The 21622-nt window shown below is 43.8% G+C and overlaps 2 protein-coding genes across 5 annotated transcripts in view; both read right to left on the bottom strand.

The window, feature by feature from the left end:
- On the bottom strand, window positions 231-17970 carry ARL14EPL (ADP ribosylation factor like GTPase 14 effector protein like). 4 transcript variants are annotated; one of them, XM_021380118.1, is made up of 7 exons: window positions 12048-13142; window positions 10487-10515; window positions 8573-8654; window positions 5656-6994; window positions 5092-5201; window positions 3960-4099; window positions 231-3605 (listed from the first exon to the last, which is right to left on the bottom strand). In XM_021380118.1, the coding sequence occupies exons 5-7, from the start codon at window positions 5194-5196 to the stop codon at window positions 3383-3385; spliced, it is 468 nt and encodes a 155-aa protein (XP_021235793.1). In that variant the 5' UTR covers window positions 5197-5201; window positions 5656-6994; window positions 8573-8654; window positions 10487-10515; window positions 12048-13142; the 3' UTR covers window positions 231-3382. The 4 variants fall into 4 exon arrangements, with proteins under 4 accessions (XP_021235793.1, XP_021235792.1, XP_021235795.1 ...); XM_021380117.1 differs by lacking the exon at window positions 5656-6994 and having other exon boundaries at window positions 12048-12168; window positions 12428-13139; XM_021380120.1 differs by lacking the exons at window positions 5656-6994; window positions 12048-13142 and adding an exon at window positions 17697-17970.
- The window catches only part of LVRN (laeverin), a 36783-nt gene continuing 33301 nt past the window's right edge, over window positions 18141-21622 (bottom strand). Inside the window, exon 20 of the mRNA XM_021381421.1 lies at window positions 18141-20213. Coding sequence (XP_021237096.1) covers window positions 20067-20213 — 147 coding nt within the window. The 3' untranslated portion in view covers window positions 18141-20066. The remainder of the gene's footprint in view (window positions 20214-21622) is intronic.

Raw genomic sequence — 21622 nt, forward strand, 5'->3', positions numbered from 1 at the left:
ACAAAGATAGACGTGATTCCTTAAGCGAGCAGCTTTCATGTTTGTGTGTGTGTGTGGAGGTGGAAGCAGGTCAGTACTTGGCGTGGCTGGGATAATGGCTAAAAGTACGCTGCCCTCTGCAAAAGATAGGATGGGAAATCTTACCTGCGTAGAGGAACTGTTAGGTCAGGGCTTGAACTGGTGATCGAGCACCTGGTGAAGTGCAGTGGCTGGCCTAGGGAGCGCAGGCAAATTGTTTGCACCTGAGATCCCCAGGGAGCAGAAGGGGTGGAGCAAGAGTGGAGCCCCTGGGCTCAGGTAAGGGCCAGCCGCTGAAGGGAGGGCACCTCTTGTGCCTAGGCTGCTTCCTGAGAAGGAGAGTTATACAGCCAGAGAGCCCCTTCACCAGCTGGGTGAGCTCCACTTGTAGTTCTGTGTATAACTGTTGGCCTACCTGCAAATACTGTGCCTGGTGTCACCAAGAACCTGTCAGAAGCGGTTTCTCTTCTTTGTGAGCAGAGCAGCACGATTTGTGCTGAGGTTGTAAGTTAAGGTTAATTAAATCCAACTATTTTATTCTAGCAAATATTTGTGAGGGTTGCTGTTAGCTCAGGCTTACGTGTAATATGCGTTTCCCAAGTCAAGTGAGACCAAACAAAATAATCCACTGAAGCATGTGTATTTTATTTTAAAGTGTTTTAAGATTATGAATAATGTATCGAAGGAGATGACACAATGAACATTACTGTTAGTAACTAAGAAACCTAGAGCTGTAGGAACTGTAATGATTTTGGTATAAATATTTATCTCAGATATAAATATTTATTGAAGAAATATTAGTGTATTTCTTCAGCAAGCTCTTCCACTTTTCCCACTGAAGTCAATCAAATCTGTATGCTGCTCTCCTTGTGATGCACATAGAGTTCTCTTGTGCTCTTATGGGAGTTATTAAAAGGATAAAAATATCTGGAGAAGAGTTCAAAGCTGATTTGTTTTTGTTTTTTGTTTTTAATTGCTTTCTGTGTTTGCATAGTTCAGAGGCTGGCAAATTGTGGAGTTCCTATCTCAACAAATGCTGGCATGTACTAGAATAAGTTCAGTTCCTGTACAGACTCATTTTTCTCTAACTGATTCAATAGGATTGAATGGCACCTTGCCAACATGCAGAAGTTCACTTTAAGGCAAGAGGAAGAGACTGGTGGTCTGAATTTGTGACTGAAATATCTAGGCTTCCTGCATCCACAGATCTGACTTCTCTGAGGGCAGACTGTCTGTCACTTTAAAGCATTATAGGTCATCACCACTCACTTTACTGCAGTTATGTAATGTCAGGTCTTCAGGTGGACAAGAATCTTGTAGAGCTTCATTGCAATATTTGGGACCTTACTTTAGGGAAAAACAATCTCCATTTCCTGCCTGTTGTCTTAAAGGGATTAAAATCTGTTGTATTCCTAGAGTCCATTTTGGAGATGTTAGTATGCATATATAATTGTAGGTTAATACTTATGGAGTCCTTAAATGAAAGGATTTGTACGAACAAATGTTGGTTTTTATTGTTCTGTGTTACAGGAGGGATTTGCAAACAGTGGGTGAAAGAAAAGTCAACATTGTTTTTCCATTTTCTTGGTGCAGAATCAGAGGTACACCTAGGACTAGTAGTCTAGGTGATGAGCTGCGCAGCCTGAACATACAGCTGTCCCAGTATGTTGTGGTGATTTTGTCACTTGATTTCAGATACAGTTTTAGTCTGCCTTCTTATTTGAAACTCCCATCTCCTGACTCATTTGATAAAGCCCTAGGCATTCTTTCATTTCAGCACACTGTCACATCCTAAGAGTCTTAGCATTTAATGGCTTGGCTTTTTTGTGGCCAGTTTGAGCTATATAACAATAATTTCATTAGCATTTTCTTTACCCTGAACAGTGTTTTGGAAACAACTGTAAATATCCCATGCAGTATGTAAGGAGAGCTGTTGTTCTTAGGGGAGTTGTTTTTGCATTGTTTTTTTTTTCCACAGAGCCATGAAAACTACTTATATCTAAAACTATACGCAAATTGTTGAGTAGTGCTTGTCTTCAGTTTCTAACTGATCTGCTTAAAGTCTGGTAGAGTGAAATGAAGCCAACCAAGATTTTGCACATAGCTATCTCTATTTGAGTGTTCAAGTTTATACCTAGCAGAACATGCTCAGTGGAGTCTTCGGAATCAAAAGTATCTCAATAATATCATGCCCCCCAGCCACGTGGGAAGTCAGTAGAGAGAAAAACGTCTTTACTTTCACAAAAATTTTAGGCAAAAAACTAGGCAAGAGAAATAAACAGGAGGATAAATTTAATCAATTTTTAGGCAAGAGACTAACAGATGATATCTTAGCTAGGCTGGGCCACAGGGAGGCAGCGGACTTCCTTATGAGTGAGGTTTGGCTGGCAGGTCAGGCCCTCAGTTCCCCACAGAGGGAAGTCACCTATGACATCAACCCTTCTACAGGCACTTGGGCAGATGAGGTAGGCAGGGAGGGGATTTGTTCTTTGCCCTTAGCAGAAATCTGCTTCCATTTCCTTCTGTCTCTTCAGTCCCCTCCTTTTGCCAAGTGGCAAAAGTGAGGGATCCTTTGTTTCCTGCACTGCAGGTAGCTGACTCACCTATCTCAGGGATGGTAGAGCATGATTCCACCAGTCCATCTCTAATGCTCCTCATACTACCCACCTCCTTACAAAGCTCTGTCCCCAGGCTGAGCAGTTCTACCTGTGCACAGCTTCCATGGGTGCACTCACTGCTGCCATCTGACACAGACACAAAGCTCTGGCATACCCTGCAGCGTGAGGACTTCATGATCCCATATTCCCTGGGGAGCTCCATCTGAGAAGCTGTGTTGGTTCCTGTGGCCAGAGAGGACTCAAGTGACACAGAGGCCGTGGCTTTCTGCAGGCAGATGCTATGACTAGAATGCCTTTTGAGTGGGTGACAAGTGCTGCTGGAGGTGGCCATTACATCATTCTCCCTGTGCACCCTCCTGCCTACTGCCACGCCAGGCCCTGACTGCTCATCCTTGTGGCAGTGCTCCCTGGGGCAGCCTCTGTACATGTGTGTTATGAACTGCCTCTGGCTCCTCAGCTGCTCTCTGAGACCTTCTGGCACCTGTTGAGTCTTTGCACTCACGTGGGTCTACCCTGGTTCAGGAAACCTCCTGTGCACTGACATCACCACTGCAAAATGTGCCTGGGTCAGAGCTGAGTGCCACAGTATAGTTTTACTTAATATGAAAGGTTAAAGTGTGCTGAGTAGGCATCAGTAAAGAACAAGAAACATCAACAGACGTTTCACAATTGATAAAACAAAGATTCACTACAATAAAACATGAAGAAAGAAGAACTCTGCTCGGTACAAAGCTATCAGAACAAAATCAGAGATCAGTAGAAAATGGGAAAGCACTGATCACATTCCCATCTTCAGTCTCCACTGTATCATAAACCCACTTCCTATTGCAGCGACATTCTGGCCCGCACTTATTTGAGTTGCATTTGGGGCAAGGATAGAAACAACCCAGGCAGTTCTTGTCCAGGCAGTCACACAAATCAATATTACTCCCAAGCAGCTGGCCATGACTGTCATACTTCTTCAGAATTCTGCAAGAGCAAAAAAATAGCGATTCTTGGAGAGTTTTTTGACACTTTTAAAGACTAAACCCAGCAAATGTGGAAAACATCTGTCCAGGAACAAGTATTTCCTCTTCAACACCCTTGCAGCTCAATCAAAACACCAGCTTTAGATGCTAATTGAAATAGGCACTGTTATTAAAAATGAAGAAGTCAAAATTCTCTTAAGTCACACAGAAAAAGCTAATTTTCCCTGTGCAGATTTCATATGTAATAAGATGTCTCTGAAAACTACTAATGCTTTTATTCATTCCATTTATATTCAGTAAACAGCATGCTAACCATTTTTAAAAGCAAAATATGTACTAAATTAACACATCTTACTTGGGCTTCTTAAAATAGTCTTGGTTCATCTGTGACATGCGTGCTTTTTTTCTCTGCTCTCTAGTTTCAGGATTGAAGTTAGCTACCTGAGGTCCTGGATTTTGAAAAACTAAGTGTTTTAGTTCCTTGTGAACTTTTTGCTACAGAAACAAACAAACAAAAACACAAAAGAGCAAGGTTATATTTTTTGTAACTAGAGCAAGCTATTAGCTACCAAATGCCCTCACTGGCTTCCAAATGGCATTAAAATTAATATTTTTCCTAACTTAAGACAGGTAGGAAGATAAGGCAAAACTCAACATAAAACTAAGATCATGGTTCTAAAAATATTTGCTTGTGTAGCTGTTAATTGATTACTCCCTCCACTGAATGTGGAACCTAATAGGACTCTGAGTATAGATTCTTAACCCTGGTACAGTGGTTTGGAAGTTGTCTTGGTGGCAGAAATCATGTATTTTTTTCTTCAGTTTATCCATAATATTAAAGTATATAATTATACACATATTGACTGGATTAGCCCTTATATTCACTTTTCCCTGAGGTTCATATAGACACTTTGTCTTAACAGTCTGGGGTCAAGGGAATTATCTGGAGGATCAGTGCAGGAAGGGAGCACTAGGCAAGTGAGGTATAAGAGAAAAGCATGAACAAAAATAAAGAAGCTAAACTAAACATCTTTAATAGAGACACACAGCTTCTGAGAAACAAAGAGGAGCATGTCATTGATGCTGTGTATTTTCTGTTGAATTCTCATAAAAACCTATTGGGCAATCTCCTTCGTTATTCAAACGTTTCTGCTTTGGGGGTTAGGGGTAAATTTTTGGTGCAGAAAATATACTTCAGTATCATCACTGTCTGTGATCATAAATAATGCAATTTCAAGCTGGAAATGTAATAAGCTATGGAGATAGCCCTCCCTCTAAGAATACTCCTTTATTTCCTCTCTATTTCATTAGAGCTCTGAAGTGCTTAGCCCTCTAAAATTGAGTTAGCACTGCAAACTCAACTATTTTACAGTGGTTATTAATGGTATTTTCCTGTTGGCTCTAGCTTTTTACTTTTATAATTATTGAATAAATTGAAGGCAAATGCTAAGGATCTTGACAATAAAACGGTACTGGAGAAGTCATACCAGTTGTTGTGGTGTCATTGAGTCTTCAGCAGAACAGACAGATTCTTCTGCAGGTGTTTCCTGGGCAGCACTGTTTTTCTTGTTTTCTTCCACAAGGTCACTCATGTCCCCTTTGTGAAATACACACATGCATGTTAGACACACACAAAAGTGTGAGATTCACCAGCCTCTAAGTGAAGTTATTGAGGGCGGTAAGTGATACCCACAGTAGCCTTTTGTGTGCTCTTCACCAACATCAAATGCATAACAAAATGTGGCTCAGTATCAGCCTTGATATTAAAATTGCATTACAATAATATAACTAATACAAAGAAACAAAGGCTGTATCACCGAAGCCACTTTATTTTTCATCATTAAGTAAAACTCACAAAATCTCGTATGCTTGAATAACACAGAACTGTTAATTCAAAGAAATTTCATCATCTTCGACTCTGCTACTGACACCGCGTCGCTGCGTTGACACCTTAATGTAAACGTGAAGGGCATTATTCTCACAAGAAGCATGTCAGCAATCTGCGGTGTTCAGTGAAGACAGCAGCACGCATGAGTTGTCACTTCGCTTACCAGCAGATGACACTGTTGTCCTAGCAGCAGTTCTTCCTGTAGGGCTCCCAGAGTGAGCCGGCCGGCCGGTTAGAGAGTGGACAGTGGTTTTCAGCTTAACAGCCAATGTGCTAGAAGAAGACCTCCTGCCCTTTATTCTCAGCCCTTAGCTTTGCAAGAGATTTTGCGTAGAAATAGAATGCGTAACTTTTAGATGTAATAGAAAAAAGTGCCTCACGCTGCTATCACAGCCATGAGGACTATGGGTCCTGTGAATGTTTTTACAAACACCAACCAACTCCTCTCTCTCACAAAGAAATGGTGGTGGCAGCTGTTCAGGATAGATGATAACTACTTCTTTTTACTCAGTTTGTGAAGACTCTTACTTAAAATTTAATACAACATATGCAACTCCAGTGCCTTTAACATTAATGCCAACCAGCATCAGCTTCTTTTTGGTGTTCTTGAAAGCCTTTCTCAGGTGTTACCCAGTCACTCCCACCGCCTCTGAAAAGTAGTGCATGATCTCTGCCGGGTTACCCTGCACATTAGAATTGTTGCCCACGCTCTGTCCCAGAGAAGATCTCTATCTCACCACTGCCAGAGGGTCAGTACATCACTGAGGGAAGCAAGAGAAGTGTCTAGGCCTTCAGTTCCTCTCTGCAGCCAAAGCAAGGTTAGCAATGGGAAGGAAGTGACACTGTAGTAGCAGGAGGGGATTTTTTTTGGTAAGCAGAACACCAGCCCTTAGACAGTTTCAGAGAGGCTTTCCCTTTCTCCTCTTCAGTGATGTGAAGAATGACCCACTTCACAACAGGATGCTCTGGAACAAGTTTTAGCCCTGAGACTCAGGCATCTTTTTAGGACGAGACAAGTAAAGCTATTAATGGGGAATTCTCGTTTGCCACCTGGGGGAACCTGCTTCCCTGTTTGTTTTGTTATCTTTTGCTAGAGATCCACAGATAAGAAAGAATGTTCACGGGAAGTTGATACTGCTTTCCAAATGCACTCAGGTTGGAATCTTGGTACAGACTTGCTTCCTACATCTCCTCTTATGTCCAATCATGCATCCAACACTTCATCAGTATGTATGAATGTCAGCTTTGCCTGTTTAATTACAGTGTGCTGGGGTCAGGAGAAGTATAGCCATCAGCACATACCAGTGTTAGCACACAGAATTCACAGTGTCCTTTTGTGTCATAAATATTCGACCTCTTTGGAAGCAGTTATAGCACTTATCTGGAGCCAAACATCCAATATCAGAAGCATATTTAAAATCTTGACAAAAAAAGGAACAGGCCAGTGTCTTTTTCCAAACAACATCTTTCAAATACTCTTGCACCTCCTCAGTGAAAATATCCTGCATAGAAAATGTAGTACATTTCTGTTACTGTATATATTGTAAATGGAAAGTTTTACATTTTAACCTCCAGGAAAGATATTAAAAAATAAGGCAGAGTGGGACTAGGAAACTGTGTAAGATTCATATACTTGTAGACTGATTTTCTTCCAGATCATGTCCTGAAGGGGATGAGGAAAAGGGGAAACTATGAGACCTCCTCTTTAATGTCTACAAAACCTACCTATCCAAAGGAAAGGATGGTTTTACCTGAAACAGTGTTTATCCACCTAACGCGAGTAAGCTTTTGGTCTACTGTGTCTAGCTGTAGTATAATCCAAGGGCAGTGCACTGAACACTAGTGATTTCCATTAGTATTTTGTATTTATATGTCTTTAGAGGACAGCCATCAGTTGCACTCTTCCTCCCCCAGAATCTCTGCTCTTGTACATCTTTTGAATAGAGCTAAATCTTCCTGGAAGTGACCATCCATATCTCAAAGTACTGCTGTGACTAAAGCATATGGCTGAGACATGGCAATTTCAGCATAGACCCTTGGCACAGCTGAAAGCAAAGCTTTTAAAAGCAGATTAGGGGAGGAAGAAAATCAGAGTCTGCATTATATTAAAAGAGACTTGGTCTTATCCAAGTGACAGATGTTTTTATTCAGAGAACAGTTTCAGAAGATGCTGGGATTTGGAAGGAACTGTGCCTGTTTAGGATTTTCATAAGAGAAATATTTTCCTGTATTACTCTCTCAAGAATTCGGTATTCCTATTTATGATCCTTGCACTGTCCAAATTTTTCAGCTAGTGAAATGTGGTGACTGTCATTCAGATACTCCAGGCTACTTGATCTCAACAGCCTAAAGCTTGCACCCCTGCACAGCTTGCCAGAGTGACTGCACATTGTTTTCAGGCTGCATATGTTCTATGTGGTTCAACACTATACCCACATGGATTAGACTGTGACATTTCAATGGTCATATCTTCCTCGTAATGCAGTTCTGCATAGATGTTGTTGTACATTCACATATGCATCTTGAAACCTCTGTAGAAAATCCAATAACAGCTTAATTAAGAATGTGAATACATTCATATTCCTTAGAATTAACTATGGGCTGATCTGTCAAGGTGTGGAAACGCCACTGAGTAACTAGTGCCTGCCTTCTCTTATAGCCCCATATGTGTATCTATGTTCAGAAGATGGCCTTTGGTTGAGCAAGAAATCACAGACCAGATAAGGAAATAGGCCTCATCTCCTCTAGCTCAGGAGGTTTCCTGGAAAACTCGTAAGTGTGGTGACAGAGTAATGGTCCATCCTGTGACGGGAGTCTGGAGCAGCACATCTCACCCTCTCCCAGTAAAATAAAACAAATCCTCATTAGTTTTCCCTTCCAAGCCAAGAGCCTTTCTGCCATAACTTGAAGTGAGGGATCCTGTAGCTGAATTCTAAGAGACAATCTGCTAATTGTCATGCAGTAGGCGGAAGAGATTTGCTGGAATCACCTTCCACAAATCTAGAGTTCTGAAGGGGATATGTTCAGATCACAGCAGAGAGAGAGAAATCAGGTTACTCCAAATTTTGTATTGTACTTACCAGAGAAGAAGGCTGGCACAGCACAGGTTTCTTGCTGTACAATTCCTCTGGTTGTGAGAGTATGATGTCAGCCCCACAGCGACTGAAACAGAAGACAAATAATCAAAATAGCACTCCCCAGAGAAGCAGGTTGAAGACAGTGCCAGGTAACTATCTTTGAAACAGTACTTGTCAAAAAGAGTGGAAGTGGAGAAACTATAAGTCAACCAGGACAAGAGTCCTCATGCATTTCCATTCCTTCCATTTGTCATATTTTCAGAGAGCAAAAGCATAAGCTTTTTTTTTCTTCAAGGATAAGTAAATGACAAAACTGTAATGACTCCTGCATTTTGTGAAAATTAAGATTTTTCTAGAGCAAAGAAGCAGTGAAGTGGTATTTTGTACTACATACCATTTAGACAAAATGTTTTGGGTTTTGTTTGTCATCTCCAACAGGCAAAAGTCAGCAAATAAATATGTTGCCTAATAGCTACACTGACATCACAGCCTCACAGTTCAGCTTGCTATCCTTCAGTATTGTTTGTTTCACCAGTGGAGACAATTGAGGCTCCTCCTGTTACCTCCAGATGCCAATTGTCAGCATGCTACACTCCTTGCTGGCTACCATTACTCTTCCCTACAACACAATTAAACCCTAAAGAACATACAAAGCTCTCAAGTCTCATAAACTCTCCTGTTCTGCTTTGGCAAATAGTTCAGAATGCCTTTTTAACTACAGTTAGCTGCATCCATCCATTCTCTGATCATTTCACAAACCAGTCTAAGGGCAAGTGAATTTATTATTTATTTACTATGTTATCTTATTTCACTCCAAACACTGTTAAAACCAAAATTTGATGTAACATTCTAGCAGCAAACCTTAGCTAGGTGGTTTAAATGCTGCTACACATAAATTTATTTTCTTTACAGACTGTTTTCCTTATGATGAAAAATAAAACAGAAATCCCTCAGGGGGAAAAAATAAATCAAACTCTCCAAGGTATTCCTATCACAGTAAGAAACAAACAACTTTAACCTGTTTCATTCTCCTACACATTTTCCAGTATTCCTCTGATTTTTCTATACCTTATATAATGCAGGAAACAGGAATTAATAACTCTATAACAACAACAAAAAAAAATTAAATGACCTTATGCTTAATATCTCATTTTCTTCAGTTTGGCCTCTTTGCTTTTGCTAATACCTCGATACATATGTCTGAACTTTTGTTGGGCTTTATGAATTAATTATGATACTTGTTTTTCATGGCAGATATTAACTATCAGCCTGAAATCTACTCAGAATAGTTTATACTGAGTGTGTTAGGCTAAGAGGATATGTACATAAATTCAAACAGTTGGTGACATTTTAAAAGATTGATGCTGGTGGAAAATCTCACACTGGTGATAGAAAGCGACAAAGGGAGAAAGAAAGAAAGAGAGAGAGAAAGGGAGTGAGAAAGAGGGAAGGAAAGAAAGAGAGGAAGGGAGAAAGGGAGAAAGAAAGGGAGAAAGAAATGGAGAAAGAACAAGAGAGAAAGAGAGAAAAGGAGAAAGGGAGAAAAAGGAAGAAAGAAATTGGAAGAAAGGAATTTTGGGAGAGAAAGAGAAGAAAAGTAGATGAAGTTACAGACATCCAGATAAGTTTAATTTCTTATAAGCTTCCTGGCCATTATCCAATATCAAGTTGTTTGCTTTGCAACATATTTGTTCTTTGTATAGCATTCCCTATTGCTGATGGATGACGCTCATCTTCTTTATTACAAGATCTTCTCTAAATGCTGTCACTTGCTCAGCTCTTTCCACTGGGAACCCATGACCTATGCAAGATGGTCAGGGCTATTTCAGTGACAGCATACGCAGGCATCTACTTAGAATCTTCCTGTTGTGGTTTAGCTGTGGCTGGCAGCTCAGCACCACACAGGCACTCACTCACTCTGTTCACAGTAGGACGAGGGAGAGAATCTGTAAGGCAAAAGTGGGAAAAGTCACAGATGAGATAAAAACAGGTTAGTAGGTAAAGCAAAAGCCATGTGTGCAAGCAAAGTAAAACAAGGAGTTCATTCACTGTTTCCCATCAATGGGCAGGTGGCCAGCCACTTCCAGGAAACTGGGGCTCATTACATGTAATGGCATCACTCTGAACATCCCACTTCGTCCTTTGCCCCCAGGCTTTTATTGCTTAGCACAACCTCATATGGTATGGGACATCCCTTTAGTTATCTGTGGGGCCAACTGTGTTCCTTCCCAGCTTCTGGTGCTCTACCAGCCTCCTTACTGGTGTGGGAGCACGATAAACAGAGAAGTCTATGACTGTGAGCAAGCACTGCTTAGCAACAAATGAAGCATCATCGTGTTGTCAGCACTGTTTTGGTCACAAATCTAAAACACAGCACCTTACAAGCAGCTATGAAAAAAAAAAAGACTCTATCTCTGTTAAAACCAGTGCAACTTCTTTCTGTGCCTCACTGAGAGCTGCAACGTAAACTTCACGCCTGACGTAATTCCAGATTTCCGTTTCATCTTTCAAAATATAGGAGTATTATTCAAGTATCTCAGGGGCCAGGCAAACACAATTACATTGCACAAGCTTTATTCTGCAGGCAAATTGAACTAATAATTTCACTGAGCTTTCCCCAGTGCAAATTTCCTCCACCACTAAATCCTCCCCCAAAAAAGAGAGTTGCAACCAATTGGAAACACATTGCTGCCCCCAGTACAAGAAGGAGGTGGAGCTCTTTGAGCAGGTCTGGAGGAGGGCAACTAAGATGATGAGAGGGCTGGAGCACCTCTCCTATGAAGAAAGGTTGAGGGAACTGGGCTTGTTTAGCCTGGAGAAGAGAAGGCTCCGGGGAGACCTCACTGTGGCCTTCCAATACTTGAAGGGAGTGTACAAACAGGAGGGGGAACGATTGTTTATGAGGGTGGATAGCGATAGGACAAGGGGGAATGGTTTTAAAATAAGACAGGGGAGATTTAGGTTAGATATCAGGAGGAAGTTTTTCACACAGAGGGTGGTGACGCACTGGAACAGGTTGCCCAGGGAGGTTGTGGATGCCCCGTCCCTGGAGGCATTCAAGGCCAGACTGGATGTGGCTCTGGGCAGCCTGGTCTAGTGGTTGGCGACCCTGCACTCAGCAGGGGGGTTGAAACTCGATGGTCTTTGATGTCCTTTTCAACTCAGACCATTCTAGGATTCTGTGATTCTGATTATAGTGGCCAAGATGTCAAGAAGAGGTTTTTAAAGGCTTGTGTGAGATACCATGGGAGAGCTGTCATGGCCGCCAACCACTCCAGCCAACACCCGCGGCCACGCAGCAGGGCACGCGCAACCACCACAGCCAAGCGTGTGCTACCTCTGGGAAGGAGTACCGAAGAAAAGGCAAAAATGCCACATAAGCACAGGATTGAGAAAAGGGGAAAAAAAGAAACAGGCCTGTAGGCACAATGATCAATGAAGAAAGAAGGGAGGAGGTGTTCCAGCAGGTGCGTATTACCTGAAGGGCTGCAGCGTGCTGACAGGGCTCACACGAGGGCGGGAAAAGCGTGAGGAGAGCGCTGTGGAGAGAAACCTGTACAGACTGACCACAGCCTCTGCTCACCATGGCCCAGTCCCATCTGAAAAGGAGGATTAGGGTTAGGCAGCTCTTTTTGTCAAATATGAGGCCCTACATAATGGGACTGTGGTGAGGTCACATCGCTCTTAACTGGCCCCTGTCTCCTTCATCCACTCTGTGCCCACACTTTCTGGGACTTAGAACCACCCCAACGTGATCAGGCTGGTCGTCCTGACATGTCCATGAGTACTAAGTAGCCAGGTGGAGTGGGGCTTCTGCTTCCACCACCCATGCTCCACAGCTGGCTGCTTTCTTCTCACCTATCCCAAGAGCTCCTTGCGGTACCGGGGAGGAAGAGACATGACCTGAACTTCTCAGTGAGATGGATACACCAGGTGGCACAGAAGAGAAGAGGGCTTGCACTCTTAAATGGCTGTTAAGGTTCTCTTCCTACCCAGAGCAGCTTGACTCATAGTGATGAAGAAATTGGTGGGGAGAGCATATTTGCATCATGAGCCGAAGGAGCAACACAGGATTCCTTTGTGCCAGGCCTGGCAGAAGGAAAGCTGGAAGCTGTGTGCTGTAGGGAGCTGGCAGTGGAAACTTTGAGACTGTAGTGGTCAGAACAGCCAGGGTTTAGGTAGTGGGACTGCTGGCTGGCCAAGAACTGCCCTCTGTCCTAGCAGCTGTATCCATACAGCTCAGAAATGAGTGAAAACAGCTCTTCACACAAGATTACAGCCATTCATAGTGTGTGTATGTGGCACCACTGCTGAAACCTATTTAAGAAAGAGTGGCAGCCACAAAGGGCAGGAGAAAATGGAGGAAATGAATTGGAGGAGACACACAGAAGATTTCAGGAACAAAGCTGGAGATGCGCACTTGGGAGGAGGTACTTGATGCTGGAGGAAGGATGCCTGTGAGGGGACTGCAGCCTGTGGGCAACTGAGGCCAAATGAGGGACACTGCTGAGGAGCCATGGGTGGACCACGCTAGGCCAGGGGCACATCTGTAGGTATTATTGGCTTTGAGCATACAAGCTTTACAGGCTAAATTTTTTTACAGACTTTTAGTCCATAAATCCTGCAGCAACAATGTTCTCGTGTTTTGTGTAGCCTATTTGCTGATTAATCATGAAAAGTTATTGATTGACTAGTGGGAAACACTGAGGCAAAACTGCTCTAACTCATCATAGCCTAGCTGACTGGCTCTGCTGTCTGAATTGGCTTGACGAAAACCCTTAAGACTGCACTCAGCTTGTTTAAGAGATGAAATGGTTCCAGCACAAACCTGGATGTACCAGTTGTTAATTCCCCCAGGGATCCTCAGGTATCCTCACAATTACTACAGGGTTTTTTTTTGCACCAGTGGAGAGAAGATTCATTGTAGCTAATATGGCAACATTTCCCTTTAGTGTATTTAGCTTGTATACAGAGAAAATCTCTTTGTGTCAGTAAGTCTGGTTTTTCATTCCTTTTTCCTCACAGTGTGTTATTGAACATCTTGCATCTCTTACATTCCCACATAACCCTGTTTTTTTATGTTAACCAGAGCACCAGTACAGATAGTTTTGTCATAATATGATTACCATACAAATCATAGAATCATAGAATGGCTTGGGTTGAAAAAGACCTCAAAGATCATCGAGTTTCAATCCCCCTGCTGAGTGCAGGGTTGCCAACCACTAGACCAGGCTGCCCAGAGCCACGTCCAGCCTGGCCTTGAATGCCTCCAGGGATGGGGCATCCACAACTTCCCTGGGGAACCTGTTCCAGTGCGTCACCACCCTCGCAGTGAAAAAGTTCTTCCTAATATCTAACCTAAATCTTCCCTGTCTTATTTTAAAACCATTCTCCCTTGTCCTATCACTGTCCACTCTCGTAAACAATCATTCCCCCTCCTGTTTATACAATCCCTTCAAGTACAAGGCCACAATGAGGTCTCCCCGGAGCCTTCCGTTCTCCAGGCTAGACAAGCCCAGTTCCCTCAACCTTTCCTCATAGGAGAGGTGCTCCAGCCCTCTGATCATCTTGGTGGCCTCCTCTGAACTCGTTCCAACAGCTCCATCTCTTTCTTGTGCTGGGGGCCCCAGGCCTGGATGCAGTACTCCAGATGGGGACTCACAAGAGCCGAGTAGAGGGGGACAGTCACCTCTCTCTCCCTGCTGGCTGCTCCTCTTTTAATGCAGCCCAGAACATAATTGGCCTTTGGGGCTGCCAGCGCACACTGCTGCCTCATGTCCAGCTTCTCGTCCACCAGGACCCCCAAGTCCTTGTCTGCAGGGCTGCTCCCAAGGAGTCCTTCCCCCAGTCTGTATAAATACCTGGGATTGCCCTGGCCCAAGTGCAGCACCTTGCATTTGGCCTTGTTGAACCTCATTAGGTTCACATGGGCCCACTTCTCCAGCACGTCCAGGTCCTTCTGGATGGATTCCCTTCCCTCCCATGTATTGCCTGCACCGCTCAGCTTGGTGTCATCTGCAAACTTTCTGAGGGTGCACTCAATTCCATCATCTATGTCATTGATGAAGATGTTGAAGAGCATCAGTCCCAAGACTGAGCGTTGGGGGACATCACTCGTGACCGGCCTCCATCCTGACATAGAACCATTGATCACAACCCTTCGGCTGTGGCCAGCCAACCAGTTCTTAATCCACCGAACAGTCCATCCTTCAAATCCATACCTCTCCAATTTAGAGAGAAGGATGTGGTGAGGGACCATGTCAAAGGCTTTGGAGAAGTCCAGGTAGATGAAATCTGTCGCCCTTCTCCCATCCACTTATGCCATCACTCCATCATAGAAAGCCACCAGATTGGTCAGGCTAGATCTGCCCTTGGTGAAGCCATGCTGGCTGTCTCGGATCACCTCTTTGTCTCGTATGTGCCTTGACATGACCTCTAGGAGGATCTGCTCCGTGATCTTCTCAGGCACAGAGGTGAGGCTCACCAGCCTGTAGTTCCCTGGGTCATCCTTTCTCCCTTTCTTAAAAATGGGAGTAATGTTTCCCTTTCTCCAGTCACTGGGGACTTCACTGGACAGCCATGATTTTTCAAATGTGATGGAGAGCAGCTCGGCAACCACATCAGCCATCTCTCTCAGAACCCTAGGATGGATGTCATCTGGCCCCATGGACTTATATACATTCAGTTTCATGAGGAGGTCTCGAACTTGTTCCACTGTTACAGCGGGATGGAATCCGCTCCTCTCACCCACACCTCGAGGTTCAGGTCCTGGCAGACATGAGGAGCCTGGCCACCAGTGAAGACCAAGGCAAAATACTTGTTGAGCACCTCAGCTTTTTCCATGTCTGAGGAAGCCACTTCTCCATCTTCATTTATCAGAAGGGGAACACTCTCCTTGACCTGTCTCCTCCTGCCTATGTACCTCTAGAATCCCTTCTTGTTATTTTTCATATCCCTAGCCATGTTCAGCTCTATCTAAGTGCCTTAGCTTTCCTGATCTTTACACATGCAGACAACAGCCCTGTATTCCTCCCAGGCTACACAACCCTGTTTCCACTTCACGTACGTTTCTCTCTTTTTGCTCAGTTTAAGCTGTAGGTCCTTGCTTAGCCATGCTGGTCACCCACCTCCTCAGCTTGATTTCTTTTGCTGGTGGATGGAGAGCTCTTGCGCTCTCAGGAGGGCGTCCTTAAACAGCAGCCAGCTCTGTTCCGTTTCTTTGCCTTGAAGGACAATTTCCCAGGGGATCCCACCCAGCAGTTCACTCTCCTGAAGTTCAGGGTCCTGACTCTGTTCTTTGCCAGGCATGCATTCGTCCAGATCGCAAACTCCAGCAGGGCATGATCACTACAGCCCAGGCTGCCTCCAGTCTTAACCCCTCTAATGCTCTCCTCTGCATTGGTGAGCACCAGGTCCAGTAGGGCTTCACCTTGGGTCAGTCCGTCTAATACCTGGACCAGGAAATTATCCTCAATAGACTCCAGGAACTTCCTGGATTGTCTGCCACCCACTGTGCCACTATCCCAGCAGATATCCGGGTGGTGGAAATCCCCCATCAGGACAAGAGCCCGTGAACACGACAATTCCTGCAGCTGGAGCAAGAAGGCCTCATCAATGGGCTCCCCCTGATCAGGTGGCCTGTAACAGACCCCAGCCACTAGATCTCCTTTACTGGACTGATCCCTGATTTTAACCCACAAGCTCTCAACCTGGTCATGGCTGTTACTCAGGCACAGCTCTTCACAATCTACCCACTTCCTAACAAAGAGGGCAACTCCCCCTCCCTTCCTGCCCTGTCTATCCCTTCTGAAGAGCCTGTAGCCCTCAAATCAGAGTGTTCCAATCGTGGGATTCGTCCCACCATGTTTCCGTGGTAGCAACCAGATCATAATTTTCCAAGCACATCACGGTTTCCAATTCCTCCTGCTTATTTCCCATGCTGCGTGCATTAGTGTAAAGACACTTCAGCTAGGCTTTCTGGCACACTACCTTTCTAGAGGGGCCCTCCCTCAAACTTCCAGAAGAAATCTGAAATTTTCCCCCACTGCTTCCTAGAGGGACATGAGAAGTTTTTGGACGGGTGGTCAGCAACATTACCTCCTCCAAGGAGTTCCCAGCAGATCCTACAGGACGGGTCGGAGGTTTTTCCCTGCAATCTCCTACAACAACAACATCCCCAAGCCCTTCTCTGTCCCACTGACCTCCACCCTCTTCACCCATCAAATCTAGTTGAAATTTCTGAACTACTCGCTCCACCATAGCGAGCGTCATTTTATCCCTATCCCCCTTCATACCTAGTTTAAAGCTCTATCAATGAGCCCTACCAGCTCCTGGGCTAGGATCCGCTTTCCCCTTGGAGACAGGTGAGGCCCATCCGCAGCCATCAGGCCAGGCACCAAGTAAACCACCCCATGATCAAAGAACCCAAAGTTACTGTGGTGGCACCAGCCTCTGAGCCACTTATTCAAGGCTTGCGTTTTCCTAGATTGCTCCGTATCCTTCACTGCCCCAGAAGGGAGAGAGGAAGATACCACTTGTGCTCCCACTCCCTCAACCATTCGCCTTAAACCCCTGAAATCTCTTTTGATAGCTCACAGGCTTCTCCAAGCAATTTCATCACTGCCTGCCTGAACTATCACTAACCGGTAGTAATCAGAGGAGTGAACCAGACCCAGGAGGTTTTGGTGATGCTCCTGATGCAGGCCCAGGGAGGCAGCACACCTTCCTACGGGTCGGGTCAGGTCTGCATATGGGGCCCTCCGTTCCCCTGAGAAGGGAATCACCCACCAGAATGACTGTTCTGTCTTTCTTGGCAGAGGCAGTCTCAAGGCATGGGGACGACCGCCTCACCCTAGGCTCCTTCCTCAGCAGGTCCTCTCTTGCCTCCCCACTCACCTCCCCTTCAATTTCCAGTGCCCCAAACCTATTGCTTAGGGGGACCTGGGGGCGTGGGGGAGGCAAGCAGAAACAAATGTGCCAGCTCCACCCCTGCTTGCTCAGCAACCCGCCCACAAGCTGCTAGCCCCCCGGCACAAGCACAGCACTGATGTTGGCTTCAAAAAAGCCTTAAAAAGAGTTTTTTCATCAGCCTTTTTCACTCTACATCCCTTGCCCAGTGCAGTCTTACCTGCCCTGAAGCTGGTCTCCACAGCAATAAATAAATAAATTGCATGAACTGAGGACCCCGTTCTTCTTCAAAGACAACTATATTTTGCTGACTCTGGTTCTCTGGAGGCCTAAGTTCTGTCTGTCCGTTCCCTCCTGAAACACCATGTGAGATGATTAAACTTGTGTCTACATTAGCTAGCAGCTCTTTGCAGTAGGAATGGAAATGCTTGGTGATGTTTCAGAGTTTAGTTAGGCTAGTCGCACCTTAGTGGCATGGACAAAATGACCACCAGATGATGGGGTCTATTAGTGGCATCCCAAGAGCCAATCATCTCCTAGATCAATTCCTTTCAAAAAAAAACCAGTTAACAGACCCCCCAAGACTATCCTGGGGATTAACACATGGTAATGGAGACAGCTGGGAGGGTCTCTTCACAAGCACATTCCTCATAAAACATAAATGTAAATGTAGACACATTAAGTACAAACCTTTACAGACGTTTTAAAGTTAAAGCAATTTTTACTATAATTAAAATTCAGTGTTTCTTTAGTTCATTCCTCTCCACAGATCTGAAGCCATTCACAAGTTTATGTTTCATTGCATTTATTATCCCCCATCCACTTTACAGACATAGAAATGGAGACTGACAGATTAAATGACCTACTCAGGGCCACAGTACAGATCATAAGCAAAACAGAATATAAAAGTTTTCCCTCTTCCTCATTGTTTTTTGCCAAAAACTTGAACCACACCCTTTATTTTGAGATTCAGGGAAAAAATAAAAAAGAATTTAGGACTGTATCTGTGCATTAGGTTATTATTAGCAACACATCCCTATGAACAACTTATTCAGTAGGATGTTAATTTAGATATAATATGAAAATCTATGACAGCTGCTCTGAAAATAATGCCTCCTATTTTATTATGTTGGACCATGACGTCAGAGGCAGACATTGGTGGTATGGCAGTAGAGGCTGACCCCTCCCTCCAGTATTACATGTTATTGGCGTGTGACAGATGGCAGCAGAGGGGCAGCCTGGCAGAATGACATCTGATGTGCATGTGTGTGTGAAGAAAGGGTGTGTCAGCAAAGTCCTCCATGAGGAAAAAATTGTACCCACTGACATTCATCAATGCTGAATGCTTACGGAGACCAAACAGTGAATGTCAGCACAGTGAGGTGCTGAGTGGCACATTTCAGCAGTGGTGACAGGGATGTGAAAGACAAGCCATGTGCCACATGGGCATGCACAACTGTCACACCACAAAATGAAGAGTGTCTCAATCAGCTCATCCATGCAAGTGAGCAGATTATGACCAGGGAATTGTGAACAAGGCTGAACATTGGCTTCGATGCTTTGGAAGTCATGGTGGCCATGTTGGAATACCACAAACCAAGTGGGTCCCACAAATGCACACACAGGAAAAGAAAAAACACTATATACAAGTTTTTCAGGATCTATGGAAACAAAACACGGCTGAAGCTGACAGTTTTCTGAATCGCATCATTACCAGTGACAAGATGTAGTGTGACTGCTACAACCTGGAGTCTAAACAGCAGTCCATGGAGTGGTGACATGTGAATTTGCCATCTAAGAGAAAGTTCAGGGTGCAGGCCTCAGTAGGTAAAGTGATGTGCGCTGTCCTTTGTGATAGGAAAGGAGTGATCCTTCTGGATTTCCTGGAACCCACACAAACCATCAACTCTGACCTCTACATCGCAATGCCAACTAAGCTGAAGGCTCAACTTACAGAGTCAGGCCAAGGAAGAAGACAACCTTTCTCTTCCAATACAGTAATGCCAGGCCACATACCAGTTTAAGGATCATGGAACACATTGCCAATCTTGCCTGGACTGTCCTACTGCACCCACTTTATAGTCCGGATTTGGTTCCGACTGACGTACATCCGTTTGGGCTGATGAACGACAGACTGCATGGGCAACATTTTCCTAGCAATGATGCCATCGTAGCAGCTGTGAAACAGTTGGTCTCCTCTGCCGGTGCAGGTTTTTATGAATACAGCATGCTGGCTTTTATTCATCACTGGTGACAGTGCACAGCTAATGTGGTGACTAGGTTGAAAGATAACGTTTTATAGCTGAGAGTTTGCTCTATCAAATGGTGTTAACGTGCTCTTTTGTATCTGCTGTAGTTTCCATGGTACTAAATATGAGGTATTACTTTCGGAGCAACCTACGTATATCTTATTTCTGATCTGAAATCAGAATCTTTCTATTCTTTGTGAATTGGTTTAGACTGAATTTCCACTTGGGAAGATATTCTCAGGCATCATAAAAATTTGGTCTATCTTTAAATACATCTTAAAATGAGTATCAAAATGCTACTGAATCACACTCTAAATCATACTGAAAATTATTTTCCCAAATCAGTCATGTATATTTTTATCTAGCCAATCAGCAATTCTAGTTAGTAGTTCTTTCCTTTCCACATTTTCAGTTTTTGAAATCTCCAGTAGTAGAGTAGCAACTTCTCTCTCATCCTCTTCTAGTGTATTATTATAGAAAACCTGCAGCTGAATAAACAAATGCGTGAGGTTAGTTGATGTTATTTCACTTTGAGGAGACAGCTGTATATCTGACAGATGTTTTACACAGAAGAACATAAAAAGAGTGGATGGGAGCAAGCATACTGATTTATACTGGATGGGAAAGCTCCTTACACTCCAGGAATGTGCCCTTTCGCCATCATCTCTGTAAAAATCCTTCAAATTGCAGCCAGCTTCATTAGTACTAGTGGTACCACACAGTGTCTATGACTAGTTGGGTAGCAGAATCCTCTTGAGCTGCCTCTTCTACAGTTACAGAGCAAGAAGTTTCTCCCATCAATCTGAAGAGCAGAAGACAAGAGAGGACGGAAGAACAGCAAAGAAACATACACAGATGGTGTGGAGGAATGTACAATGAGAGGAACGAGACAGACGTCCAGCAACCTTTAATTAACTTTTCTGTGGACATAATGGGGAAGGTTACCTCTAGAGATAGACTTTAAAGAGGAAAATGAAGCAGCAATGATAATATTGGGATTCTGTTACAATGAAAGCTAACTGAAAGGCTGACACTGGACTACAGCTTTGGCCATCACAGGATAGCAAAATTTTTTCCTGAAGAATAAAAGATGAAAAGCTTCTAGTTTATGCATGTTCAGTAGAGATTTATTTTATTTTAGGAGCTAGATCTCTGAATTGTTTTCTTAATTAACCATCCATTCTCTGTTGTTTGCTGATGCATTCATCAATGGCTGAAAAAGGGAAACATTTTTTTTCTTACAGTGACAGATACTACTTAGAGATCTATGCAATTCAGAGAGTACAAAAGCTGAGTGACAGCTCAGAGAGAAGATAAAGAATATTCTGGGAAATAATCTAGGGAGACTTGAACTGGAAGGAACAAGAAAAGAGAGTGGAGCAAGCAGTGACAGTAATGCATTTGTCACAGGTACTAACATTTGGAAGTCTTACTGTGATGAATAAACTAAAGAGAGGTTATAGCCACCTGCCACAGACTTCCATCCTTCATCAGGAATCCCCAAACCCATCCATTCTGTTTTTCCAGATGAGCAGGAGCCCTCTTAGAATCTATTGTCCATGGACTTATCTGGGCTGCCATGAAGCCAAAGAGAAAGAACTGCACCCCACATGTGCAGGCCTTCTGTTCAGCATGTAGGCAGGCAACCTCCTGTGCTGCAACCACACAGAGCAGGACAATGTCCATCCCTGCACAAAGGCTCATTTTAATGTCATGCTTAATAACCGTCTGCACACACAGACTGCAGAGCTGCAGGTGCCCATTTGTACACTTATTTCTCAGATGAGGAGGTATTTTTTTTTTAAGAGTTTAAGCTTAACATCCCTGTGCAATACATTCCCTGAATTTCTTTAAGAAAGATCTTAAAAGCAGTATTTACAAACTGGCAGAAAAATTG

This window comes from Numida meleagris, chromosome Z (assembly GCF_002078875.1).
Source record: "Numida meleagris isolate 19003 breed g44 Domestic line chromosome Z, NumMel1.0, whole genome shotgun sequence".
In the NCBI taxonomy this organism is placed as follows: Eukaryota; Metazoa; Chordata; class Aves; order Galliformes; family Numididae; genus Numida; species Numida meleagris.